At 32.0% G+C, this 24814-nt stretch overlaps 1 protein-coding gene across 3 annotated transcripts in view; it reads left to right on the top strand.

Annotated features, from left to right (window-relative positions):
• The window catches only part of LOC117231911, a 65257-nt gene that overhangs the window by 17970 nt on the left and 22473 nt on the right, over nt 1-24814 (top strand). The window contains exons 1-3 of one of the 3 annotated variants that reach the window (XM_033490855.1): nt 265-1296; nt 7994-8053; nt 22468-22494. In XM_033490855.1, the coding sequence (XP_033346746.1) occupies nt 1263-1296; nt 7994-8053; nt 22468-22494 (121 nt within the window). In that variant the 5' untranslated portion in view covers nt 265-1262. Of the gene's footprint in view, nt 1-264; nt 1297-7993; nt 8054-22467; nt 22495-24814 lie in introns of those variants that run through there. The other 2 variants (XM_033490857.1, XM_033490856.1) reach the window with 2 other exon arrangements.

Below are 24814 nucleotides of genomic sequence, written 5' to 3' on the forward strand. Positions count from 1 at the left end.
ATATCCAACTACGTGCACCTGTCGGTGAGAACGTACACGCGAACATACACGTATATACTTTCTAGAGAAGCTTGTTGGTCTGCTTTCTAAATTTTTGAGCGAATCAGCAAACGAAAGAGAAGCTTCGATAACAAACGACGAAACGAAGAGAGACAACTTGGTTACAGTTTCCTCATAGCCAACGATAAAACTTCGTGCCGTCCCATTGTGCTACTGCATTTCGCCCGATAAGAATCTAATCGAAAACACGGAGCGTTCTTAACGCGTGACAGACACTCTATATAAGGCTAAGTGAGAGGTTGGCGTACAAGCTTCTCGGAGCTGTATCATTCAGCATGGTTCGACAGCCGTGGTTCGATCAGTGCAGCGACAACAGGTGCGTTGATCGGTTCCCTCGGGAAAGGAAAACACGCTGCGGTGTAAATGAGAAAAGAGAAAAGTAGGGAAAGGGAGGGACAACAGAACGTACAGAGAAGAGAAGAAGAGGAGGGCCTGTAAGGTGGAGGAGGAGAGGCGAGGAGATATAAGAAAGAAGAGGGAGAAAATCATTGGCGAGGGAACGGGAACGGGAACGGGAACGGGAGCGTTCTTGGTTCAAGTCAGTTCAGCGAAGTCCGTCGAAGGTGAAAAGTCTTTCTGTCTTCCTTCCTCTTCTTCAATACTGTTTTCGGACGAACGAGAGAGACTCTATCCACGATCACCTTGCCCGTTACTTTTAACGCGTAAATACCGCGCGTGGTCGCGTGCTAGTGCAGAGAAAGAGAGAAAGAGAAAGAGACAGAGAAAGAGATACCTATATACAACATATAGTTGATCGGGAGAGGAGTGCGCGCGCGCGATCTCGTGTGTGCCTGCCTATGTGGTTAATGCGTGCCCGTGAAGTTTTCTATCGTTCTAAAGGATAGAAGAGATATTGGTGTCGATGCTGTATGAAATTCGAAGCTAACCGAGAAACCGCGAGGAGACTGACTGACTTGTCGCATCGATGAAAACTTGTCGGATTCTAAGTATGTTTCAGGATCTAACGCTTGATTAGCCCGTCGCCATCTTCTTCCTACACACACGGTTGACAGCTTGAGTGCATTTCAAAGTATCGCATTGTTCCTATCGAGTGTATACATATATATATCGAATATATACGTATATATCGTTCGGTATCGGTCGTTGTTTTGGTGCATCTATGTGTCCTTGCCGTGCGGTCGTACCCTACCCTTGCGCCGACAAACGATAGCCCAGGTCAATTCTGCCGATTTCAGCTTACTATGTTGGAATTCTCCGTACAACATGCCGAAGTCGGTACGTACAACCAACATTTCATGTCCAGCATGCTGCACAGCCTACGTGGATCGCATGTGGTAAAGAAAGTGCTTTCTCGTTTGCCCATCTTTTGTGTAACTCGTGGCTGACCTTTCAGGTGCCCAACGCACGATCCACTCCGTGCAGTGGAACGAGACGTTCGTTTCTGTGTCTGCTTCTGTACGGCTATAACTACGTCGTTAGTTGTTTTTCTTTTGTCTCGTATATTATGGATATTGTCAAATTTCTTTCGATACTTTTGCTTCTTCCATCCTTCGAAATATTTATATTCTCCTGTACGCGTTATGTTCGTTGGAACGCGCAAGTTTCGCATAAAAAGTCGCAGCGAATACTCGCGGGCAACGATAAAAACGACATTTTTCTCCTTTCACACATCGTTGATACATAATCAGCCGGATTAAATGACTTTGTTATGCTCCTCCTCTTCGAACGTTCCTTCATTACGAGTTAAATTATAATCGGCAAAACTAGTTATCCCGCTTAATAGACGAGTGAACAGAGAAAATATAGGTTGAACATGGGGAACGCTATATTGAACGCTGCAATAAAGTCATCGTTGTACGCGCGTAATAAAGTATCACCGCGATCATTCAATTGAAAACTGTTGTCATTCGAGGTTCAAGAACAAGCCTGCGGACAGTTTCCTGCAGGTATATAGCCGACGGCACGTTCGTTTTTTTATGCTCGTACAGTGGTTCGCCAAAATATATTAACACTTACCATGTACAACCTTTATACATATATCGTACGTTTTATATAAAACAGTTTGAAATTTCGTTGTTGTTGTAACTTGACATGGTTATTATGATCGTGTTGATAAAATCCGAAGGCAATCTACGAATGTATATATAGAGATTACAAGATATTTACTGTAAACATATAATTAGCAAGAGATTAGTATACAGTGTGAATAATCATTTTAAACTAATAATGAGTGTTAGGGGTAGTCCCATTGATTGTAAGACTTATTAACATAATAAATAACTGACTGTTTAAATATTTCAGTTTAAATATGTTAATTTTATTTAATTAATTAAATATCTTGCAGCTTCTATGTAGACTTTCAGATTTGTTTCAAACTTTACCAATAGAATCGCGATAGTCGTGTCTCATACTAGATCGTGTATGTTTTATACAAACTCATATTTTTATGAATAAAAAAAACTAGGTAGAGAATTATTTTACTTACTAAATATTATAATAGGTATTTTAGAATTTTCCATAAATACATAAAATTCCGCAGTCTACTTATTGGCGCTTATTAGTGTCGATTTAATTTCAAAATGTTTCGTATAACATACATAAAATACATCTACAAAAGGTTCCTGCAGACGTTGGAATACTTTCGCGAGGTATTGTACGTTTCACGATTATCGTTTCCTTTATATCGTAATGTTAACCTGCATGATTCGTACGAACGAGATACAAAAATATTCTCTGCCGATATTTGCCCTCTCCTTTCATATGACAAGCGAGGCAGCATGCACGTTTGAAAAATTTATTACGAGAAGCGATAAAATGATCTTACAGTACCGACGTGCCTCGTGAATTTTACGTTTCGCGTCTCCTTCTGTCTTAATCTCCGACGTAAATGGTGCAAATAAAGGTATTACGTTTTTAGATAACAGCCACGCTTCTTTTTTCGCCTCGTTGAAAAGTAAGAAGTCACAGGTAGCTAGGAGGCTTGGAGTTTGCTCGAAAACATGAGATATATACTGCAGTGTAGCAATCTTTCATTGAGATTATGTGACGTAAAATTGATGATGCGTTCGCTCATTTTCATGCATAGTACGCTACTCGCTCAAGTATCACAATTGCTTGCCAAGTATCCAAGGTTATACTTCTCGTTAAAGGCCAATTACAATATTTCTTATTAATTTTTTCTAATTCTCTGCTTTGAGATTCTCTGCTTTATCTTTTTGGAATTTGAATAAAAATCAATTTAAGATAAAGATTTATTGGCCGGATAGAGTATTTATAGTTGCATTACAAACACGTGAACTTGATATTCGCGTTTATGGCTTAAATCGTAATTTTATTACAAATACAATTACAAATTAAAAATTACAAATACATTATCCAACTCTCAATTGAAGAATTTAATCGTCTTCCTCAATCGCAATAACAGTATCAATATAACATTCAATAAGTGTTCCGCTTAAAAAATTTTGTATAATTAATTCGTGTAAATAAATGTAGGTAAATCGGTCGTTCGATCAACTTAGTTAATCCTATCCCTTTGTTAAATCATTAATCGTGCAAAGTAAAGGATTATATTAACATCCTATCAATATTCTAATTGTATAATATTATATACATATATAAATATATATTATATTATACGATTAGAATCGTAAATAAATATTGCATATACTTGTATTACAATTTATTTACTTGGGTATAGTTAGATCGAATGAAAAAATTCAGGAATTGGTCAGAGATAGCAAAACTTGGACATTGAACAATAAAAAAGTATTTATACATTCCAAATGTTATGTTATGTTCCTTCAACTTTACGTAATTGATATCACTCATGATTTTTATGATTGTTTGCCAAACAGAGATTAATCAATATTTATAATCTATCTATTTGGTGGTAAGTACGATTCAACGGATATCGTTATTGGATAATAATGTAAAAGAAAACGTAGCGTTAACGTCATGAAAGACACTGTTTAGTGTGAACAAAATATTTTCATTGCTAGTCGATCGGAGCGTTTACGATGATTCGTGTGAGTCGGCCAGTTGTTTTAGAATTTGTTGATATAATATAAAGGTTGAAGTAACACGCAGTAATCGTCGTAACGTAAACATAGTAACCTACAATTATAATTGTCCTTGAGTAATAATCTTTGAATTCCGGTTGAGCCACGTGGTTCTCATTGGTTTTCGTTTCATTCGGTGATTTCAAATTGAACAATTCAATGGTGCAAATAACGTCAAAAATCTGGATAATTGATAAGGCATTATAGTATATCTATAATATTAATTTGTCACCTTGTTTCGACTTTGTTAAATGCACAGGGATTTTAGGAACTTTTCATTGTTAGTTGCTATTGATTTGCATATTCAATGAACTTGCCTTTAAAAGTGATGGTAACAATTATCTGCTGTTACTACAATGTATGATAATTTAATCGGTTATCATATTACGTATACATAATGTAGTAATGTACTGCATAGTAACAATGCAAATTGTAGAAAAAATATTTTCATTATCAAATGACTGCAGAATAGTGTTAATTAATAATGTTGCACTGCAAACTTTCTGTATCAAATTGATTTCCTCAGAAATTTGTTTTTTTTGTCACTTTTTTAATATCCCTTTATTACAAAAAAAAGATGTGACTCGAAAAATGGTTTCTTTAAAGTTTTTTGAAATTATACAGAGAAAAGATAGAAAATGACATTTGATACTATTTTACAAATATTATTCTCTTTCTAACAGCAATTTTTAATTATTTCTTGAACGCATAATTTTTCCAGATATGACAAAACATTTTCAAATTGCCAATGTACGTGGTAGAAAGTAGTATGACAAAAATAATTCTAAAAACCTATCTGGTTACTTTGTATATTTTTATTTAAAGAAATAATATGTTCTACGCTGTACGACGTAGATTAATAAAATAATCTGTTCTTGCGCTCAAAAATAATTCTTTGTATCTTTTAAAAAGAGCTAATGGTTTTGAATTGTGCATCCTTTCAATGCTACGGTACGATATAATCTATTTTATTAGTAGGAAAAGATTCGTGCAGCTGGTATAATAGAGTAATAAAATGAGCGATATTAAGACACCAATTGCCGACCTTGCATAGCTATAGATTTATTTTCCGGTACTGTTAACTTCCTGAAAGTGAGCTTGTTATGAAGTTTATTCTCGTTGAATGAGAATTAGCGTAACTTCTTAGTGTGCGGTCGACGTTCTTGTATCTTTTTTCCGGTCTGTTGTACTAGCAGGATTTTAATGTTGCACGTTCACGTGTCATTGATCGCGTTGAAGGCTTTTTTGGCGGAAAAAAGAAATTGATCACGCTTCATTCCGTGCAATACAAATTAATCGTCTATCCTCGTTCAAACCTTCAAATGGCGATAGGAAGATTTGTTTTGTATATGAACTGTGATAGGTTGAGAATCACATTGACGAGTTGAAGTTAATAGTTGGAAACTTCTTTGAAATCTTTCGAAAACGCGGATGCTATTTCTAATATTATTAGGGAAATTTTACAGATTGCAAATTACTAATTACCAATATCAATAAATTCTTCTACACAGTTGGGATGAATATGATAATAAAATTGTTAATAAAACAGACAACAAATCAAATTGTGTAATAAATTGATTAATAAAATTATTGTTAAAGTAAATTCTATAAATCACAAAACATCCGATTATCCTACATGACGTATAATATTAAAAATTTTAATATTTTACAATTTGTTGCTTGTCATTCTACTGATACTACTAGTTATATAATAAATTGTTGTGTAAGACTACCCAAGTAAATTGTAGTTTCGTTGATTTACGTCAATCCTTTGTTTTTTTCCATTAACTTGTAGAATAGCTATAGCGATAGCCATACATGATCTACATTCGTGTTAGAGTTTCTAAAGTCAATTGAAATCAAATCAGATATCGTTCATTCAGCATATATCGAATCATTCGAAATAGGTTGGAGACAAGGCTTTTGAGACATTCTTATCATTAAAATGAAAAAAGCTTTTACGAAATAAACGCGATAGTATGATTTAAGAACTCAAAGGATTTATAATTACGTAGCAAATTGAGTTTTAATCAGCATTTGTGTTTGTTCATGTTTACTAGAAAATTTCAGCGGAGAAACCAATTGTATTTTATGTTTCTGTCAGAATTTGTTCTAGACTAAACTGATTACATCTTCTCTGAGATCTTCCATCCTAATGTTGCAATCAGATTATGACGAACAGTTATATCAATAACGAAACAACGACGAATAATAAGTTTTCTTTTATCTGCCTCTGATAATTACTTAGAAGTCATACGATAAGGAGCGTTATTGTTATTAATTGTTCACAAAGGCAATACGGGCTGTTTTACAAGAAAAAGAACGGCTAAATAAAAAATTGAATTACGCATTACATACACAACGTTCTGACTGCATATATTCTAACTGCTAACAGAAAATATTGTCCAAGTGTTAGTATTAGATATAAGATGAGATATGTGTGTTCGAGATGAGAGTGTGGATAGGTGTGGGTCTTTGTACGTAATGAGTGTTCCAGGTAAAGTACGAGAATGAGTAAAAGTCAGAAATATGTAAGGCAAGTCTCTTTTCCGAGCCGTAAAGTCGAAAAACAAGTAAAATATACTAATAGAAAATATTAATTTTAATAATATATTATTCGATGATTTTTTAATTGACATTCTATTTGGAAAATTGTCCAGGCTACGTAAATACTTGTGATTCAAAATAGTTTTATCTTCTTTTCTCACTATTTCTATATTTTATAAATTGCTTATCTTTGCTATTTCGATAGTTCCTTTAAAATTTACCTACGTCGAAAACGTATGTACCAGCATTATTGCTTTTTGTAACGTCACTTAGCTGTTACTTACCGGTGTGTATATACGTGTGCGTATAGATAAGCAGCATACTTTCTACTGTACAATTAATCAGTATTATGTGTAAAAATATACATTGCCGTTCACAAGTCACTGGACGCTTGAATACAAGGTAAATCGACTGCTTGCTTTGAGCAAAATTTTAATGTATTACACACACTCTTAACATTGCGTAATTTCAACATTTGACATAAATGCTAACTTCGTTTCATAATGTAGATTATCTCATGGTATAGAATTATGCATATTTTAATCCAACCGAGCGACTTACGGATAAACGGTAAAATATCAATGCAGAAAGTCGTATCAATGTTCAAATGATAATTTTTTCTAAAATAAACAAGTATCCGGTGACTTATGGACGGGACTGTATATGAAATTTAGCGTTAGATCAGTTCGATATTTGCGGAGCTAACTGTTGCTACTTCGATCTACAAATAAATTCATCGAGTGTATAATGATATAAATATGTTTTTGAGCCATTCAGAAGCCAAGTCGATTAACTCTATTTTCTAAGAATTTTATCAAAGAATACACACATACTAAAGATTGATATTTCATTCTTGAAAAATCGAACAATTAACCTCGATAAAATAGTATCGATCAGTCTGACTTTTACATAACTCATATGCATTAGAATTTTTCTTACGGATGAATTATGTATTAAAAGAGCATATCGTAAACTTTATTTTTAAAGATTTAGCCAAGTATATGCGTGATTAATACGATAGCCTAAAAATATACGTATCTCTTTAACAATACAAATTTCCATTATTTTTTATCATTGACCATGGAATGTTCAACTTTCAAGTTTCAATTTCTACATACATAGATAAGCAAGGAATGCATCTTGTTATCAATGATAGCGTACCTTTCTTTTTTTTACGAATGATAGCGTACCTATTCCGCGAATAACTAACAATTTCAAAGAGAATATTTATCCGTGAAGCATGGAAGGCCGCGATCACTTTCTAGGGCGCGTATGTTTATAACGCGGCGTGCATTAATAATTGCGTTTGAGAAACGTTAAATAAAGACGAGAGTGCAGAACGATCTTGTTTGTCTTGGTTTCAGCTCTTTCCACGGCCACCGAGGATGTGGGAGATGGAATTCAAGGGCACGATAATGACACCGGTGAGTAAATTTTGACGAGCCAGTTCAATTTATTCTATCATAAAATTCATTTATATTACATAAGAAATATACTTGGTATCTACTAGGATGGATATCACATTTCCATCTTGCTATATCGTCCAAGTTACTACTTCGAATCAAGGTCGATTTACCTCTAGCCGACACGTTATTCTGTTTAATATATGGAATTAGGAAGTTCCATACTCCCACTTTACGATCACCTTAAACAGCGATCTTTATTCACCTAAATACGATTGTATATACCTGTCTCGTTGGAATCTATAGCTTTTGTTTGAAAATTCTATAAAAAAACACACGTACATGTATATTATATACACAGAATATATAATATACACTTTAAAAATTATCGACTGCATTAAATTCCTAGACTCGTTTAAATTCCTAGCATTTGTTTGCAAATTCTATAAAAAGTATACATATGTGTATTTATATACAGAGAAAACTGCATACGTGTAATGTATGCCTTAGAAGTTTTGAATTCGTTTAAAGTTCAGTTGTATCTTCGTTAAACTATTTTTAAACCATCTCGACTGAAGCTCGATATCTTGAAGAATCGACGATTGAAAAAAATTGTAATAGTAGTATAAGACATAATTAAGCTTGTTATATAAAATCCGGTAATATCTAGTTTTCTCACGGAATTAACCGATATCTGTATCAAAGAAGAATCTATATTAAGAAATTGATTTCATTTCATTTTGAATTACGGATAAACAAATTGAATGTACAATTTAAAAGATCAATTCAAGGATAGCGTGTACGTGGATTTAGATTAACCATTTTGTAAATTTTGAAACGTTTCCAACTATCTAAGAATTTTGTAATTTAATTCGAGGAAACCAATTATCCTCCCTTCCTTTCAATTTAAATTGAACGTCGGTAATTCCACATTTTACGATGTACTTACAGCTATCGATTCTTGAGAATTTTATAATTTTAAAATAATTAAGCGACGACGTTTATCATTAACAAAATGATACGAAAGACGAATGTTACATTTCGACTGATTTTATTTTCTATACAATAGAATACGCTTTATCAAAATTTTCGTCATTTTATTGCATTGCCTTATTTCTATTGATTATACGTAGATACAATGTGCACCTGTCGGATATAATCTAGACCTAGCTTATACTGTAATGTGTATCTCGGCTATGCTTAGTCATACCTATCCTAGAACCGACTAATTTGTCACTTCGGAAGAAACCTAGCCTCACATGATCATGAATAACCTCACACGTGTTGCAAGTCATTATAATTGTTCGCTGTACGACTTATACATATAGAATGTTATGAAGCCACTAAATTATGGATATGTATGCAGTTTAGTTATAGTCGAGAGAAAATTAAACGATCTGCAAGACCACTCTTTACAAGATTCCATAACTCTATGATTTAATTAAACCTGATTCTTATATAATACAATTACGAATACATGTACAACAATCGTGTAACACGACGAATATTCTGATAAAAAACAAATTTGAATGTGTATATTGAATAGAAATTGAAGATACTAGACTATTTTTTTAGGTTCGTAGGAAAAGGTAAAAAAATAGAAAAGATTCATTTTTGTGCCTTCCTATTCCTCAGAAATGAATAAAAAACCGTAATCCATATAGTTATCACTATCCATATAATTTTATAACTAATACCTTTTAATCTTCAACTTTAAGACCTTAAGGTAACGTTCCTGTTCTAGGAAACGCTCAACAGATTTAATAATTTGTCCGGATTTACATGGGAAAAGCTACTTCCCTATTCTAAGGAACATCGAGAAGGTTAAAAGTTTTCCGAAACTTCGAAAGCTTGTAAAACGTTCGTAATAACACTGAAGAAAAAAGTCAGTACAGAACATGATTGCGAAAGATTTTTAGACTACAATCGAATATTAGTTTAAACGTGTCAAGGAATCTATTTATCGTCTGAAATTCACAGATACGCTTGTTGATCGATCGTTCAATCGTCAATCGATATTTCTCGTGCTGTTTGATCCACCTTCTCTTACGCTACGCCAAAGAATTTGATACAGAAATCTTATCGGTAACATCCAATTTATTAGTCGTACTTTGCTTTGAAATCATGGACTTTAGATGTTGATATACCTTTTATATTTGAAAGAAAGGTTAATCGATAATGAGAAAATTCTTCTTTATCTTGCTCCCCTCTAGACTGATAAATTTATGATACGTCGGAAGAGATTGCGAGTTGTTTTCACGTTACCTTTGCCCATATGTCTGTTAGGCATTTCTTACACGAGATTCGAGTCGTTTTCATCGGGAATTCGTGAAGGGCTATATGCTTTTAAGCGGTTACACTTGCCATACACATTCGGTCCAGGGTCGACTAGTCCAGTTCCACGAGTGAACGGCGATTAATACACGTTTGTGTATTTATTCTCTAGAGTTTTCGATTGATGTATTCGATTGGCTAAACTCGAGATCGCGAGATCGCCATTTGTATCACGGTCGTTACGGTTCGGAGTAATTAACCGTAACGAAATAAAATTTCCTTGTCTCTTATCCGCATACATACGTAGCGATGTGCGAAAATCTCAGACTATTTACTATACTGATCTTACAACGACGATTGATCATATTTTTATGAAATACCTTTTACATAGCTACGTGTAGAAACGATTTTTATATTGTCGCTACATCCCGATAACTTATAGTTCTTCTTGATTTATAACATTTCGATAAGTAAGGTCTTAGATTAAATGTCGTACGATACACGAGAAGAAAGGAAATCGAGAATGTAAATAAATTGTTTGAAAAGGTAAAAATAAATTGGCAGGTCGTACGAAATATATTCACTGGAAAGTTATTTGACAAGATCGCCGAAAGAAATTTTGTTATCAGGAGGACAAGAAATTGTCACACATGCAAATACGATAATTATAATAATATCTAAAAAATATTAGTTATTTTAAATTAGTCGATATTTCTTTATGAGGTCGTTAACGATAATACTTGAATTATTATTTGGTCGTGTGTAATTGACATGACGTGTTACGTGTTTAGTATTTTTATATTTATTTATAAAAACGAAACATTTTCATTTGTTAAGTGGCCTAATACTTTTTCACGGTACTGTATTTAGATGCATATATATATGTATATCTGTGTACACGCGCGTGGTAAATACATTTATTACGTTATCATTTACGTCTTTGCACGATAAACAATCGAGTGACATTATGTCTGATATTGAAACAAACACTTGTTTGTGTTATGAGTGCGTATGTAGCCTCTGTAGAAATGAAAATAAATCTGTTTTCATGTACTATACGATTCCTGTATATCTATTCAAAATGACTGACGTTACAAAGATAATTTAGCTCCAGTGTGAATATACAGATGCTGGGAACATGGTATGTACTTTTTCAAATTACATTTTTCTAATTTATTAATTCATAAAACTGCCAGGCTATTAGAAGACTGAAAAAACTATTAAAAAGAAGAAATCATTTAGTGATTTCGTAGTTCCTATGTAAAATACGATTATACCCGATAATAACCAATAATAACCAGTGCTGAAACGACATATTTTGCTTATGATTTTATAACATGATATGATTATAATATGATTTTATAATAATAATAATTTAATTTCTTTTTCTTTAAAGGGGGAGCACTAAAATACGATAAAATAAAGTAGTGTAACAATAAATGGCAAAATATTCAAATAGAAGAACTTAATATTTTGCTGTTCGATAATGCATTGTTAGGATAACTCTAACAATTTGTTTTAGTTTGTTTGTCTATACGAGTCTCTTCTTTGATGACTCAAGGCTCACAAGACCTTGAAACAGTCCTTATTATGGAAAAAGACTCGTCCCTTTAGTAGTACATGCAATAGCGCTAGTTTAGCGTATTACATGAGTAATTTCTTTAACGTTTGACTCGGACGATTTTCTACGTTGTTGCAATATACTGTTACGTTGTGTACTCGAATATAGTAGCAAAGAAGTAAAAGGTATTTTAAATGATACAATTCTTTGAAAGTTTGCTTACAATTAATACGCAGAAAGTAGATATTGATATATATATATGTAATATTACTATACATAGTATATGCACGTAATGTATATAGATATGCAATCTATATGATTGATAACATTATAATATTAAAATATCGTAAAATATTCTGATGAAGTTTGTATAAAGGTATGGCGAATAATGAGAATCATAGCTTCTGCCAAGCAATATGATTAAAATGAATTACGAGTTTTTGCTTCGCTGCTGTTATTTCTTGGTACTGTCTATCAATAAATGTTTGCAATGGGAAAAGTTTTATGACGTGATACTCTTTTCGTAGGTACATTCCTCGCTGCGTTTCATCCAAGTTGAATCATTGGACGATAGAATGTAAACGTCATAAATGATTATTTTTAATATGTTACTTATTCTCTTTCTTACGTGCACTTTGATATTTTGGGTATTTCGTACATTTTTTTATAATTACCCAGGAGACGTAAGGAAACGTGAGGAAGAACAGGAAACTCGGAATAATATACCGATATTTTGGATTCGAATGAAGCAAAGGTATAAATCGTAGAAGAATATTAAAAAACAAAAATAAAATAAAATAAAAATACCTGATGGAAGAGAAAACAAAATATGTCTACTAGACATCAAAGTGGTAAAATAACAAGACGCGAGTCATTAGTAATTAGTATGGAAAACCCGAGGAATAGTACGAATAATCGTGTCTGTTATTACAACAACAAATTACTCGAACCAGATTAAAATACCCGGAAGACGGGCACGTGTTCGTGCAAAGTTATAAAAAAATAGCAATAGGTAATTAGCAACAAACATTACGGTAGAAAAAGATTGTAATGTGGTGAAAACCCGGCTTAGTAAGAATATAAATAAAATGAGAAATCGTATCAATGTTACACGGACGTTAATACGTTTTAATGGTTTATTTTCGCGCTTACATATTTGAACAAAATATTCCATAGATCACTTGATACGTGCAAAAGTACAAGATCAAGGAGAATCTCCTTCTCTTTAAGATATAAGATAAAATGGAAGTGTTTTTATCCTATCTAAAAATGAATATCTATCCAGTGAATAAATTTTTACGTTTACCTTTCATATAGAAGAAAACACGGATGGAAAATTATACTTCTTCCATGTCTCTAATTGAAAGTACAAAATTCAAAGATAGCCTGCACGTAAAGTAGAAAACAATATCCGTATATACTGATGCTCGATAATTTCTATTAACAACTTTCGCAAATAGCGCGTGTGTGCTCAAAGTATTTGAATGTTGATAAGTGGAATATCTGAAAATGTAAGGTATTTCAAGGGTGTTGTTTCGAACAATAATGGAACGATGATCGAAACGAACATTTTTATAAAATAGCTCGACGATATGTACATAATAAATTGCGAAATAGAAATCTATATTAATACGTATCGCTGGATTTATATTCCGTTAATATCCGAGTTTAACACAGACGACATAAGAACAAATTGTCAAGTCTCTTTTTGTCCCTCTTACCATTTAACGTTTCTGTTTCAATATTTTTGTCGAATCTTTTTTGGGATATTTATTTTTAATTCGTACGGGTGCCCGGAAAAATTGCTTATTTTACAGCTTCTTTTCGGGTAGTTTTGCTACCGAAAACAACGTGACATACGTTTTACTGACAATAAAAGACATGTAAACGATACGTGTATTAGCCTGCCAGTAAAGATAAGAGATTTGCTACGTTTTTAACTTAAATAGACTATAGCTATTATGCAGGTATATGTAAGTGGTAAAGAAACGAATCGTCCTCTCTGTCCCAATGTTAAGCAGTATTTGCCCTTGTAAGATATATTATGCGCATCATTCATTGTTATATAAACGAAAAACCAGTATTCTATTATTTCTTATCGCGATATGTATTTTACCTTGTAAGGTATTGTGCAATAGAAGCATAAGAAATTTATGAAGAGCGATGAAATATATTCCTATATGCACATGCGTATCTGATAACACTAAGATTTTAAATGACGTGTTGTTCCGTATTTTACAAAGTGGCGAACAGAAGTTCTTTAAACAGATAGAATTATTTCATTGCTGATATCATGTCATTTATATTAGAATATTTAACGAGTACTTGAAATCGTTATTGTTCTTTCTATACACCATTTTTCGTGAATATCTGAAAACTTTTACCGATTTGTAGTAACAGCGTGCGAATCTGCAAATTCCTACCTGATAAAGTCTTTTGTTATTTTCCTATGCAACAAGCAGACCACAAACTTAAATCATTAATTGGACGAGTGGATCGCATGACAAATTCTACAAATAATTTGTCGACGTATATACATACTACATTCTGAATTTACAACACATCGTTATATGGATAATTGAATTAATCGCGGTACTCCTTTCGCAATTCTTGTTAATTCTCGTTCTTATGTATTTCATAGAATAGAGAAACCAGGCAACGTGAAGATGAAACGCTTTTCAAACATCCGTCCTCTCAGAATTGCTATACTTGGAGATATTTTCGTTGTACGATAGAACGTTGCGTAAGTCGAAAATCCTAACTTTGCAGCTTAACGAGGATTAGTAAATTTAATTACGATTTCCTTGATGTTTTATCTGTGTAAGTCATATTAAATACGATAACTAAAGCCAGTAAAATTAACGGATACGAGTTAGTTCAAGATTTATCATCGCGTTGACAAAGAATTATATAATGTTTAAAATTAGAAAAAAAACACATCTATCTTATTTCCTACAACACAGTCAACCTGCGAATAAATTAGTGGGATGTCAATAAAAAATATATGTCTCCAAGGAAATTAAAGTGACTTATCATTCTTTAATAAAAAAGAATATTGTAGAAATTTTAATTATTCTAATTTATACTAAACGTTGACTATTTCAAATTATAGATAAACTTAAAAATTCAAAATTAATTATTCTAAATCTCATGGATCATTCGAAGTGACTCTAAAATTCACTGCGTATGTTATGTGAGAAATCCTGTATATTTGCAAATCTTAGAAAGAATAAAAAAAAGTAGAATTATTTACGTAACAAGCAGCAAAAAAATTAGAAAAAATGCGCTTTAATATATCGTCATCTTTGAATGATGATTCTTCAACGAAATAACATATTTAGAGTGCTATAATTATTTACAAATAAATTCGTCTTACATTGATCTTCAATATACAAAAAAAAAAAAAATAAAATTAATAAATAAAATCGTTGCTGTGTGAGAGTAACAACCAATAACTCGGCCATTAACTGCGTTAAATTCTATAATAAAATAGTTGATAGTCGTTATCCTTTTTTTTTTAATTATTATTTATAATCATCTCGAGTACGAGGGCACCATTATTCTTTCTTTGTATATAATATACATAAATATAATTTTAGATAAAATGCACCGAGAAATGAATTTCGACTTTCTCGAAAAAGATGAACCTTTCGTTAGTTACATATGCAAATTTTCTTATCGAGATGAAATAGGCAAACGTTTAATGAGACATAATGTTGCTAACAGCAAATCGTGAAATTTGCAAGTCAATTCGACGAAAATAGTACGAGCTGCCCAAGCCAGTGTGTCAAAAACATCGTTCTGCGAAATGTATATATGTAAAAGATGGGTTTAAAGTCTCTCTTTGTTTTTGTATCTTCAACAATGTATTTTTTAAGTGGCACTGTATATGTTCCTGGTCCGTACTACGATTTTTTCTGAATTACGTGGAATTTACAGATGATGTTCATTATTCTGAGAACGGTATTTTACTCTAAGACGCGTATAAAATTAATACATCACTAATCCTATTCACTTCGATACGTCTTAGGTATATACAGCAGTAGTTGTACGAACAATATGAGAAAATGATTTCATTTTGAACTTTAGAAATGACAGATTTTATTACAGAGTTCTAAATGACAGTAAATTATCGATGTATCGTATTAAGAAACTTAAAAAATGCTCGATTAATTTGTTGCGGCTGAAATTTTCGAAAAATTGTCTGTAACACTCGAAAATATCAGTGCTTTTATTTAATATTTTTTCATAATAAGATTATAAAAGATTTTGTCCTCATATTTTGCTGTACGCACAAAAATTTCAAATCGATAGTTCGAATAATTTTTTATATTCCACATATGTATATCTTCGAGACAAATTTGAAGGCGAATTTTTAATGATTCATGCTTATGAATACTAATAATTTCGAAAACTTAAGGTTTAATTATATGTTTTAATCTACTGTGATTTTGTAAAAATGCCACCAAATTCTTTAACGACATTCATATTAGTTATAATTTTATGTTCAAAATATCGTCATCGTCTTTAGTTCTTATTCTGACCACTATTGGCGGTGTAGACCTATGTTTTGTTGGGTCGGTAACGTTGAGAGCGGTAATATCATGTCGTCATGTCATCGTCCAATATTATCTACATAACATAAAATATGATCTACCAGTCGAGATGTTATTATCGACTGTGCTTACCGACCTTCAGTCGGTAATATCGAAAACGAAACTAAAATGATAAATGAGTTCATAATCTACGTATCAATGAAAGAAAGAAATAATGCACTGATTAAGTACAGAGTAGAAGTAACATTATATCATTGACTAAATACAGTATAGACCTGCCATTATATGAGACTTTGTCTCTCTCCAAAAAGATCGGAGTGTTTCTTACGCCCTCTTCGATTTACTCTTTTACTGTGCGCGCGAATATAAAATTTATATTCATTTCAATCGTATAAATGCGTAAACATAGGACAGGTAGTTAAAGAATTCTGTGGTAATTTATAAAATCAAAATTACAGTATTAGTTATGGTTAATGTTATGTCCCAGATTGTTAGTCGCAATTTATCGCGCCTCTACTCGCTTTACGAAAAATAGATTTTTTAGTTTAATATAAAAAGTTTAAAAAATATGTCATCTACATTTACACATTAAGCAATATAGTAAATAAAATTTCATTTGGTACACGCGCGTAATTAAATTAGACCTTCGTTTGTTGTATGTTTGTCAAAGGAAAAACAACTGTATCTTTGTTCATTTTCAGTATAAACGTTAATTAGAAGAAGTTGTACAATCGAAACGATTATTATCGTTCTTTTTGATGGCAACGTAACAGAGAATAGTTCAATTGTCGGTTAACCTTTCGTTCAACGGAACAATCAACATTAGTTTACCGCCAGCTGCTTCCTAAACGTAATAGGCCAGCACGTGATAATCACACGCTTAGCATATGAGACGTATTCGTGGCTCGAAAATTTTCCTATCATTTTCCCATTCCTTCCATAGGGCTAACGTTGCAAAATATATTACCTTACAAACATTTAGTATCTATGCTGAAAGCTTCAGTATCCTTCGTCGTAAGAGACAGTTTCTTTACTCAAACACACGACACACGATAAACTTTAACATTTTGCTATGTTTTTTATAGAGCATGTCATTGAAAAATAATTATGTATATATATATACTTAAATTAATTTTCCATATTATTTATACCGTAAGATGAACACTAATGTGTAATCGATATTGAAAACTATTTTGCTATACTTTTTATATAACATGCTAATAAAAGATAATTACATATATATCGAGCTTAATTAAAATTATTGTATCCAAAATTTTATATAAAATTGTTGTAATTTCTATCATATTTTTATTTTGCATTTAATAAAACGTAAATTTCCACTGAAAGTTAAGAATAAGTTTTGCTAACAAAAGAAGTTGGTTATGTTCTAACTAAAAGGTTATTTAACACTTAGCAATCGTACTGTGATAATTAGAAAAACAAGAAATTCTGCTAATTAACCTTCAATCTTTATCAAATTTCGTTTAATTCGATATCTGAAGAGTTCAAAATATTAAACGTTAAGTGATCGGCGTCATTAAACATCAATTAAAGATAATAGATTAATTTATCAAAATATCATTGGTTCACCTGTAGAAGTAATTCGTCGACTCTCAACATTATGGAATATCATTTTGTGAAACAAAAGTGTTCAATATTTTACTTCTAACAAATGCGTAGCAAAAATTAACTTACTTAATGTTTCTGCTTATTTGTTGAAAGATACATCCTCTACATAATCTTTTAATTACATTTTTTATGTTATCGTAACGTCTTTTAGAATAAAGTTGTATTCATTTTGATGATTACTTGTTTTTGTCTTCTTTTTATCCATTGTATCCTAATATCTCACACATGTACACACATTATGCAACATATTACATTAACTAACAGTAGAATCATAAAGAAATTAAGGACGTGTGTCTAGTTTTATTTTATCTACGGTCTACTCTACTTGGAGTTACACTCTATTAACTCTATATTAGTAAACTATACTTTATCTCAAAAGCAAGTATCTTCATGACATATTATTTGATACGATACTATTAGAAGTTTTTAAGGAAACCTAGATGAATGTACTTTGAAAGTTAAAATTGACGTCATCAATCAAGGTAAATAAATTATTGCGTCAAGCATTGGATATTCCATCTGACAAATTAATAATTATTATGAAATATTAACATCAGAGTTAAAAGTGCTTAAACAGGTTATGTAGAGACATTCGATCAAAATAGTCAATGTGCAATGAAATTTATGCTTAAAACCTGTTTTAACGCTAGAAATTATTTATTCTACATAACTGCGGTAATAGTATTGTTGAAATAATATCTTCAAATACATAGTATATATAACTTTTCTCTGACGTATATTTTCATGCACAATATTAATATGAATACATCAATATACAAAAGGCAGTAAGCGATTTTAAGATTTCTAGACTTAAGATTTAATAGTTATAAAAAGAATGCCTTGCCAATAAAACGGTACGGGTATGTCAGTGTTTCTAACTATAATTCTTTGGTTCTTCGATAATTTCGATGACATATTCGAACATTATCAAACGTATTTTCCTTGAAATAGCAGGAAATCCCAAGTACTTACGTTGTTGGCAATAAGCTTATCGCGAAACGATATAAAAATATCATAAAACTCGAAGTTTAAATTTTCTTTGTTACGATTTGATTTATTAAAGACAAATCAAGCGCACGATAAATTAAATAGGAGTTAATTAACGTGTTATATTCTTTGAAATTGCGCATGAAGTTACACATGACCACATATTCTGAAATATCAAATGATAGCCGCGTCGCGAGTCCTTGGCAAACAAACGGAACACGTATGATTGTGCACTTTACATGATTTCGGATAGAGTACTACTTATGACTTATGTACGTAGAGACTTATATGCCAAACGAAACTCTTCATGAATTTTAAGTGAAAAATTTCATTTGAATTTCATTACAGAAATGTATTAAAATTATTGCGCTCACTATATTTTCTGCATACTAATTTCTTGCAATACAAAATATTTACTAACAGTCTACATAAATAAATTATTTAACTAACTAATATACAATATACATATGTTATGTAAGTAAAAAGTTTGAATTGTATTTAACACATTTGTGTTCTTTATTCACAAATACAAGAATTCAAACAAGTAAAGCATGATGTAAGTACTTTTTTAAAAAGAATTAATTAGTATCACATATGTATATAATACATATGTTTTAATGAGTTACTCGGTATTATTTTTTTAATAAAAATAGTATATTATAGTTGGAATATTATTTAAAAGCATACATTGAATATCAAAAAGAATTCTTCAAGTTTAATATTTTAACCGCGCCTCTTCTGTATCTTTTATTTCACACTACTAAGACTCTCCAAGTCTTAACCTAAGTTTTGCTAAGGAATGACCTTGTACTATGGTCATGGGTCGTTGAAATCTTCCAAACGGACGCTTTCTGTTAAAAATAAAAAACTATAGAACGCAATTAAAAAGAAAAAGTAGAAGCATCCTTGAAATCTTCGAAAACTCTCCAAAGGAAAATTATTGCCAACATCCTATAGCTTCCACCATAAAACATTTTCACTACTATAAAAATAACAGAGATATTTAGGTGATTCTATTTACGTGGTCGATTTGTACGATGAAATAAACAAGGTCTATGTGGAATCATCTGGATGAAATCAATGTTGAAATAGCTTCATCATTATAAATGCAAACCACAAGTTTGATGTTTTCTGGCATTCGTACTTGGCTACTACTTGTTTTGTCGCCATCGAAGTCGTTGTTGCCAATGTCGCGAAAAATTGTCGAAACCGGGTTTATCCACCTCTGTCTGGTCTAAATCTCGTCTGCCGAAAAAGCAGAGTTGGCTCGCAACACAGTCGCACAAGTTTATAACGTAATTTAGTAGTCTACTATAAAGTCTGAGAGAACTTGAACTTGTTTGTTTGGAATTCGTGTAACTTTATCTGACAAAATTTACGTAATATCATGTATAAAATTGGAAAACTACAGAATTTATAATTATATTTAATTTATCATCTATCTAAATCTCAGTAATCTCAGTAAATTCTTCGTAAACAATTTCTAAATTAAATAACAATTCAGACGTGATGGTATTATCAACATCTTGCTCGAATGTTAATTTTGTTTAATTTTTTACCTTGTATTTTGGGTTGAAACATTTCTGACAATAAATAATATGCCAAGTGTTTATGCTCGATCAAATATCGATAAAACGTATCCGAATATCTATCAAACTTAAATCTGACAATATAATGAACATGATTCTCCAAGTTATGTATCGATAAATACGTAGCCGCTAAAAACCTCATAAGTTAAATAGTACCTATATATTATACAAAAAACAAGAACTTCGTTTATTTATGATGGAATCGCTTCTTTTTAAAGAAGTTTTAGAATTATGATGATACATCTAACAAATACAAGATCATTTGAATTTCCTTGCCCAAAATTGGTACATCATGCACGACGATCTACTTTAATTGATATTACTCATGATTGTGGATCATGGCTTGATTCAATTGTCATTGGAGGTGTACTTCCTATTATTAAAATGAAAAATCGTGGGTAGTGAACAGAATTAGTTAAGTTTTTATACTCTCTAGTCATACCGCCTGCTAAAGTGATGAGAAAAATAAAATCCTACTGTAACGATATACAATGTAAACTTAATATTCCATCGATCAAAGTTCTTTTCTAAAAATAATGATAATTTGTTTGATTTAAGTTCACCTTGATAAACATATAAATTTCATTCTATCTTAGTTTTACTTCTGATATTTTAAATTTACAACAGTACGGTTTTGATGCGCAGATATTTTCTTCGTTCGACAATGTTTAAGTGTTTATATTCGTCATTCATAAATCATGTAGAGTTGAACCACTGCTTTCGGATTATAGGATTTAGGATTATAGGTTACATTTTTAAATAAAAATTTCCAGACATTCAAGCTTCTGGTGTTACTCATTACGTTGATGGTTAAATGATATGATATACAAATACTTCGGGTACGATACAAGTATAGGTGGTTTAAATTTACGCGCGCGTAGCTGAAAATATTGAAGAGCGTTGGGTAGGTGTCGGTCCTCTTGAAAGTACTTCTTGCGCATTCAAATATAAACTCAGAAGCCAGGTCACGGCTTGAAAATAATCCTGAGCATTTAGGAAGGCAACCCATTGCTTTTAGACCGACAGAGACTTGTGACGCATATAATTCCCCTTACCTCCCTTTCCGACTATGCTCTGATTTCGATGGCACCCTTAGAAATCGTTCTATCGAATCTCAAAGACTTAATGTGCTTAAAATAATCCATTACCGTCGATAAGAACGTAATACATTCGCGTCAATATTTCTTCTGTAAACATGATGCAATTTGATATTATAAGTTTTTCACTTTTTCTGTGGATGGAGGTCTAAAGGACACGTGAATGTCAACTTGTTTTCCTTTTTTTCTTTTTTTTTTTTTTAATAAATAGCTTTAATCGATGCGGCTTGTTATTATCTACAAAAAAAAGTGCTACGTTGTTGGTCACAATATCATTAGTTTAAAAGGTACTTTAATTTCAAGGTGATAATATTATATAATACGCTTCTCTTTTTAAAATAACGTACTACAGTTATTTCTTACAAGATATTAAAAAGTAACGAGAGAAAAGATAGTTTACGGATACTTAGAAATTAAATTACTTATCACTGACGGTTTTTATTGAGAAATGATACGACCAACCATAGAAACGAAAGGAATCTAATGACAAATACAACGAGTAAATGAAGGGATCTAATGGAGGAAAAGAATCTCTACAATAAATAATTGCTACATGAATCGGAAAGAAAGTGAAAGAAAGATAGGAACGTACTTGGCATCCAGTTCTCTTTGACCTTCGTGAACTCTACGTGGTAACACGAATTGTGATATTACTCGCGGCGCGACAGCTACCATGGTTGCATATGCGTCTGTCTCTCTACGCAGGAATTGCTATTAATTTCACTCGTTTTTATTGTTTCAGAGTCCTTGCAATTGTTGTCGCATCTTGGTGAGTGACCTTACATTAATGGGTTATTAAAAGAGTGTCTATCGTTAATCCGACGCAATTATTTCAGAGAAAGAAGTTAGCTCACGTTACAATTACTTTTGCGATTAGCCCATGAATTAATTTATTTCACGTTTATACGCATCGAAGCTCTTTCATTGGAAAATTCGAATTTGGAAATCCTTCTTTAATTTAATGGTTGTGTCTTTTCAATTCCCTTGAATGAATTAAAGTTTTCGTGAAATCCTCTGCGAATTCAGGCAACTCGACTAAAGCGAAAGAAGCTTTAAGACTAAGCATTTTGTTGAATTCGCCGATTTGGAAAATATTGGTTCGACTGTAGTGATTCATAATTGACAGAATATGTTAACGTCTTGTTCTTTATTGAATTTACAGCGATAATGTTACAATCAGTGCGTTTAATGTCCCCATTAGGAACTACACACGTGTGTGTCTTTTAATTTTTCAAAACCGTATGAATAAAGTTAGAAAATGTCGCAAAGAATGACGTCGTTTACGCAGACACGTAACGTATTTTCACACAGTCTGTTATGAATCGATTTTTAAGCGATACTATTATCAGCATCCACATCGCGCACCATTGATCCTAACCTTTTCCGGGCTATATTTTCTTAATGTTAACATTAAACGTTAAAGATGATACCGTCTGATATATCGGATGACCAAGGATGTAACCTTTTCTAATTAAATCGAAAAGCTTGCGGAAAATCACGGAGAATCTTTACATAGGGTGTGGCAGCATATATGATAATACACGAAAAGTTATTCTCCACGCGAAAATACGACGGAAATTCGGAATAAGATTGTTTTCATTTGAAACTACGTTTTCGAGAAAATTAAATTTCAGCTGAAGATAGATTTATTGTGGTAATGAACTCAACTTGTAATGAAAGAAGGTATCAGACAGAAAAGCAAGGATAGTATAAATAAAGAAATTATATCCAAGAGATTGGAAATCCAAATGATGAGTTAACTTGATTCCCCGGTTAACAGTTAAGGAAAAATAAACATATGGCAGTAACCGAACTGACAAGAGAGTAAGATCTTTAGAATATGACTCACATGATGTTTCATATTATCTATTTTTCAATGAATGAGATCTATTTATACGGTTTGAAGAGGGAACGTATCTCGAGGGTGTGTTTTCGTGGAATCCTAGGATTGGTTGGTAGATCGAGGATGTTTAACCGTTAGAAGATTGAGGCTACACTGAACAGCGAATGAGCATCTTACAATATTAAACAATTATTATTTTGTATTTTTATACTAATCTCACTGACCTTGTTATTTTTACATATTTCACAGTACAAGATAAATTTCATTTATATACATATAAATCACGAAAATATTTGAACATTTATGAAAAACTTTTATGAGTATATTATGATTGTTATAGAAAATATTAAAAAATTTTATTGCCACTATAACGAGACACGACCATCATAATAATAAATCATTAACAATTATAAACTTATCGATAATTATAAATTTATTTGAAGATATACATAAAAGTCATGACATTCATTAGTGATAGAATATTTTTGAGTCTTATATAGTACATACGATACATCTATCTAAGTTTTCCATGATAAGTGTTGCAATACTTCCTGAGCCACTGTAAACCGTAAGCAATTTCATTATCACGAATGAACTAACCATCACCTGGAAAATATATTGTACAATTAATTTCTCGATATGTTGGTATTTAATATAGTGAATACATTCGTTAGAGCAATGATCTCTATCAAACTCGATAACTGTAATTCTATTTTCGCTTAATCGCTAAACTAAGCGGCACGACGTCTGAAAATAGCTTAAGGCGGTAACTCTCCATGAAGTCGATCAATCGGTTTCTAATTGAAGAAACTTTCCGTGGTATAGCATCGAGATGCCACGAATCTAGCACGTGATATTTACGTGACGTTTGACGTCAATAAGACGGAAAATCTGCGAAATTCGATCTCGTGAAAATTTGAATCATAAATTGGAAATGACGGGAAACGTTTAAAGTTTATGATTTATTACCCTTCGGACTGACATAACACCACAAAAACCTAACAAACGGATTTTCACAACAATCTGGTTCAGCCAGATTCTATTGTACTCTCAAACTATATTTTACGAAACATTCTCGGTCAGTCAACGACCTGTATTTTTTGTATATTATAATTCTTCATATTTTCTCCAAACTTAGGAAACAAGTTATGATTGAAAATCACGATTTGGTCCGAAAGTGAACCAAAGAAAGTAGTTCGCAAAGAAAGATAATTACTGCTTACTTTCGAAATATTTCTGCATCTCA

This window comes from Bombus vosnesenskii, unplaced genomic scaffold, assembly GCF_011952255.1.
Source record: "Bombus vosnesenskii isolate JDL3184/JDL3185 unplaced genomic scaffold, Bvos_JDL3184-5_v1.1 scf7180000013275, whole genome shotgun sequence".
NCBI classification, from domain to species: domain Eukaryota; kingdom Metazoa; phylum Arthropoda; class Insecta; order Hymenoptera; family Apidae; genus Bombus; species Bombus vosnesenskii.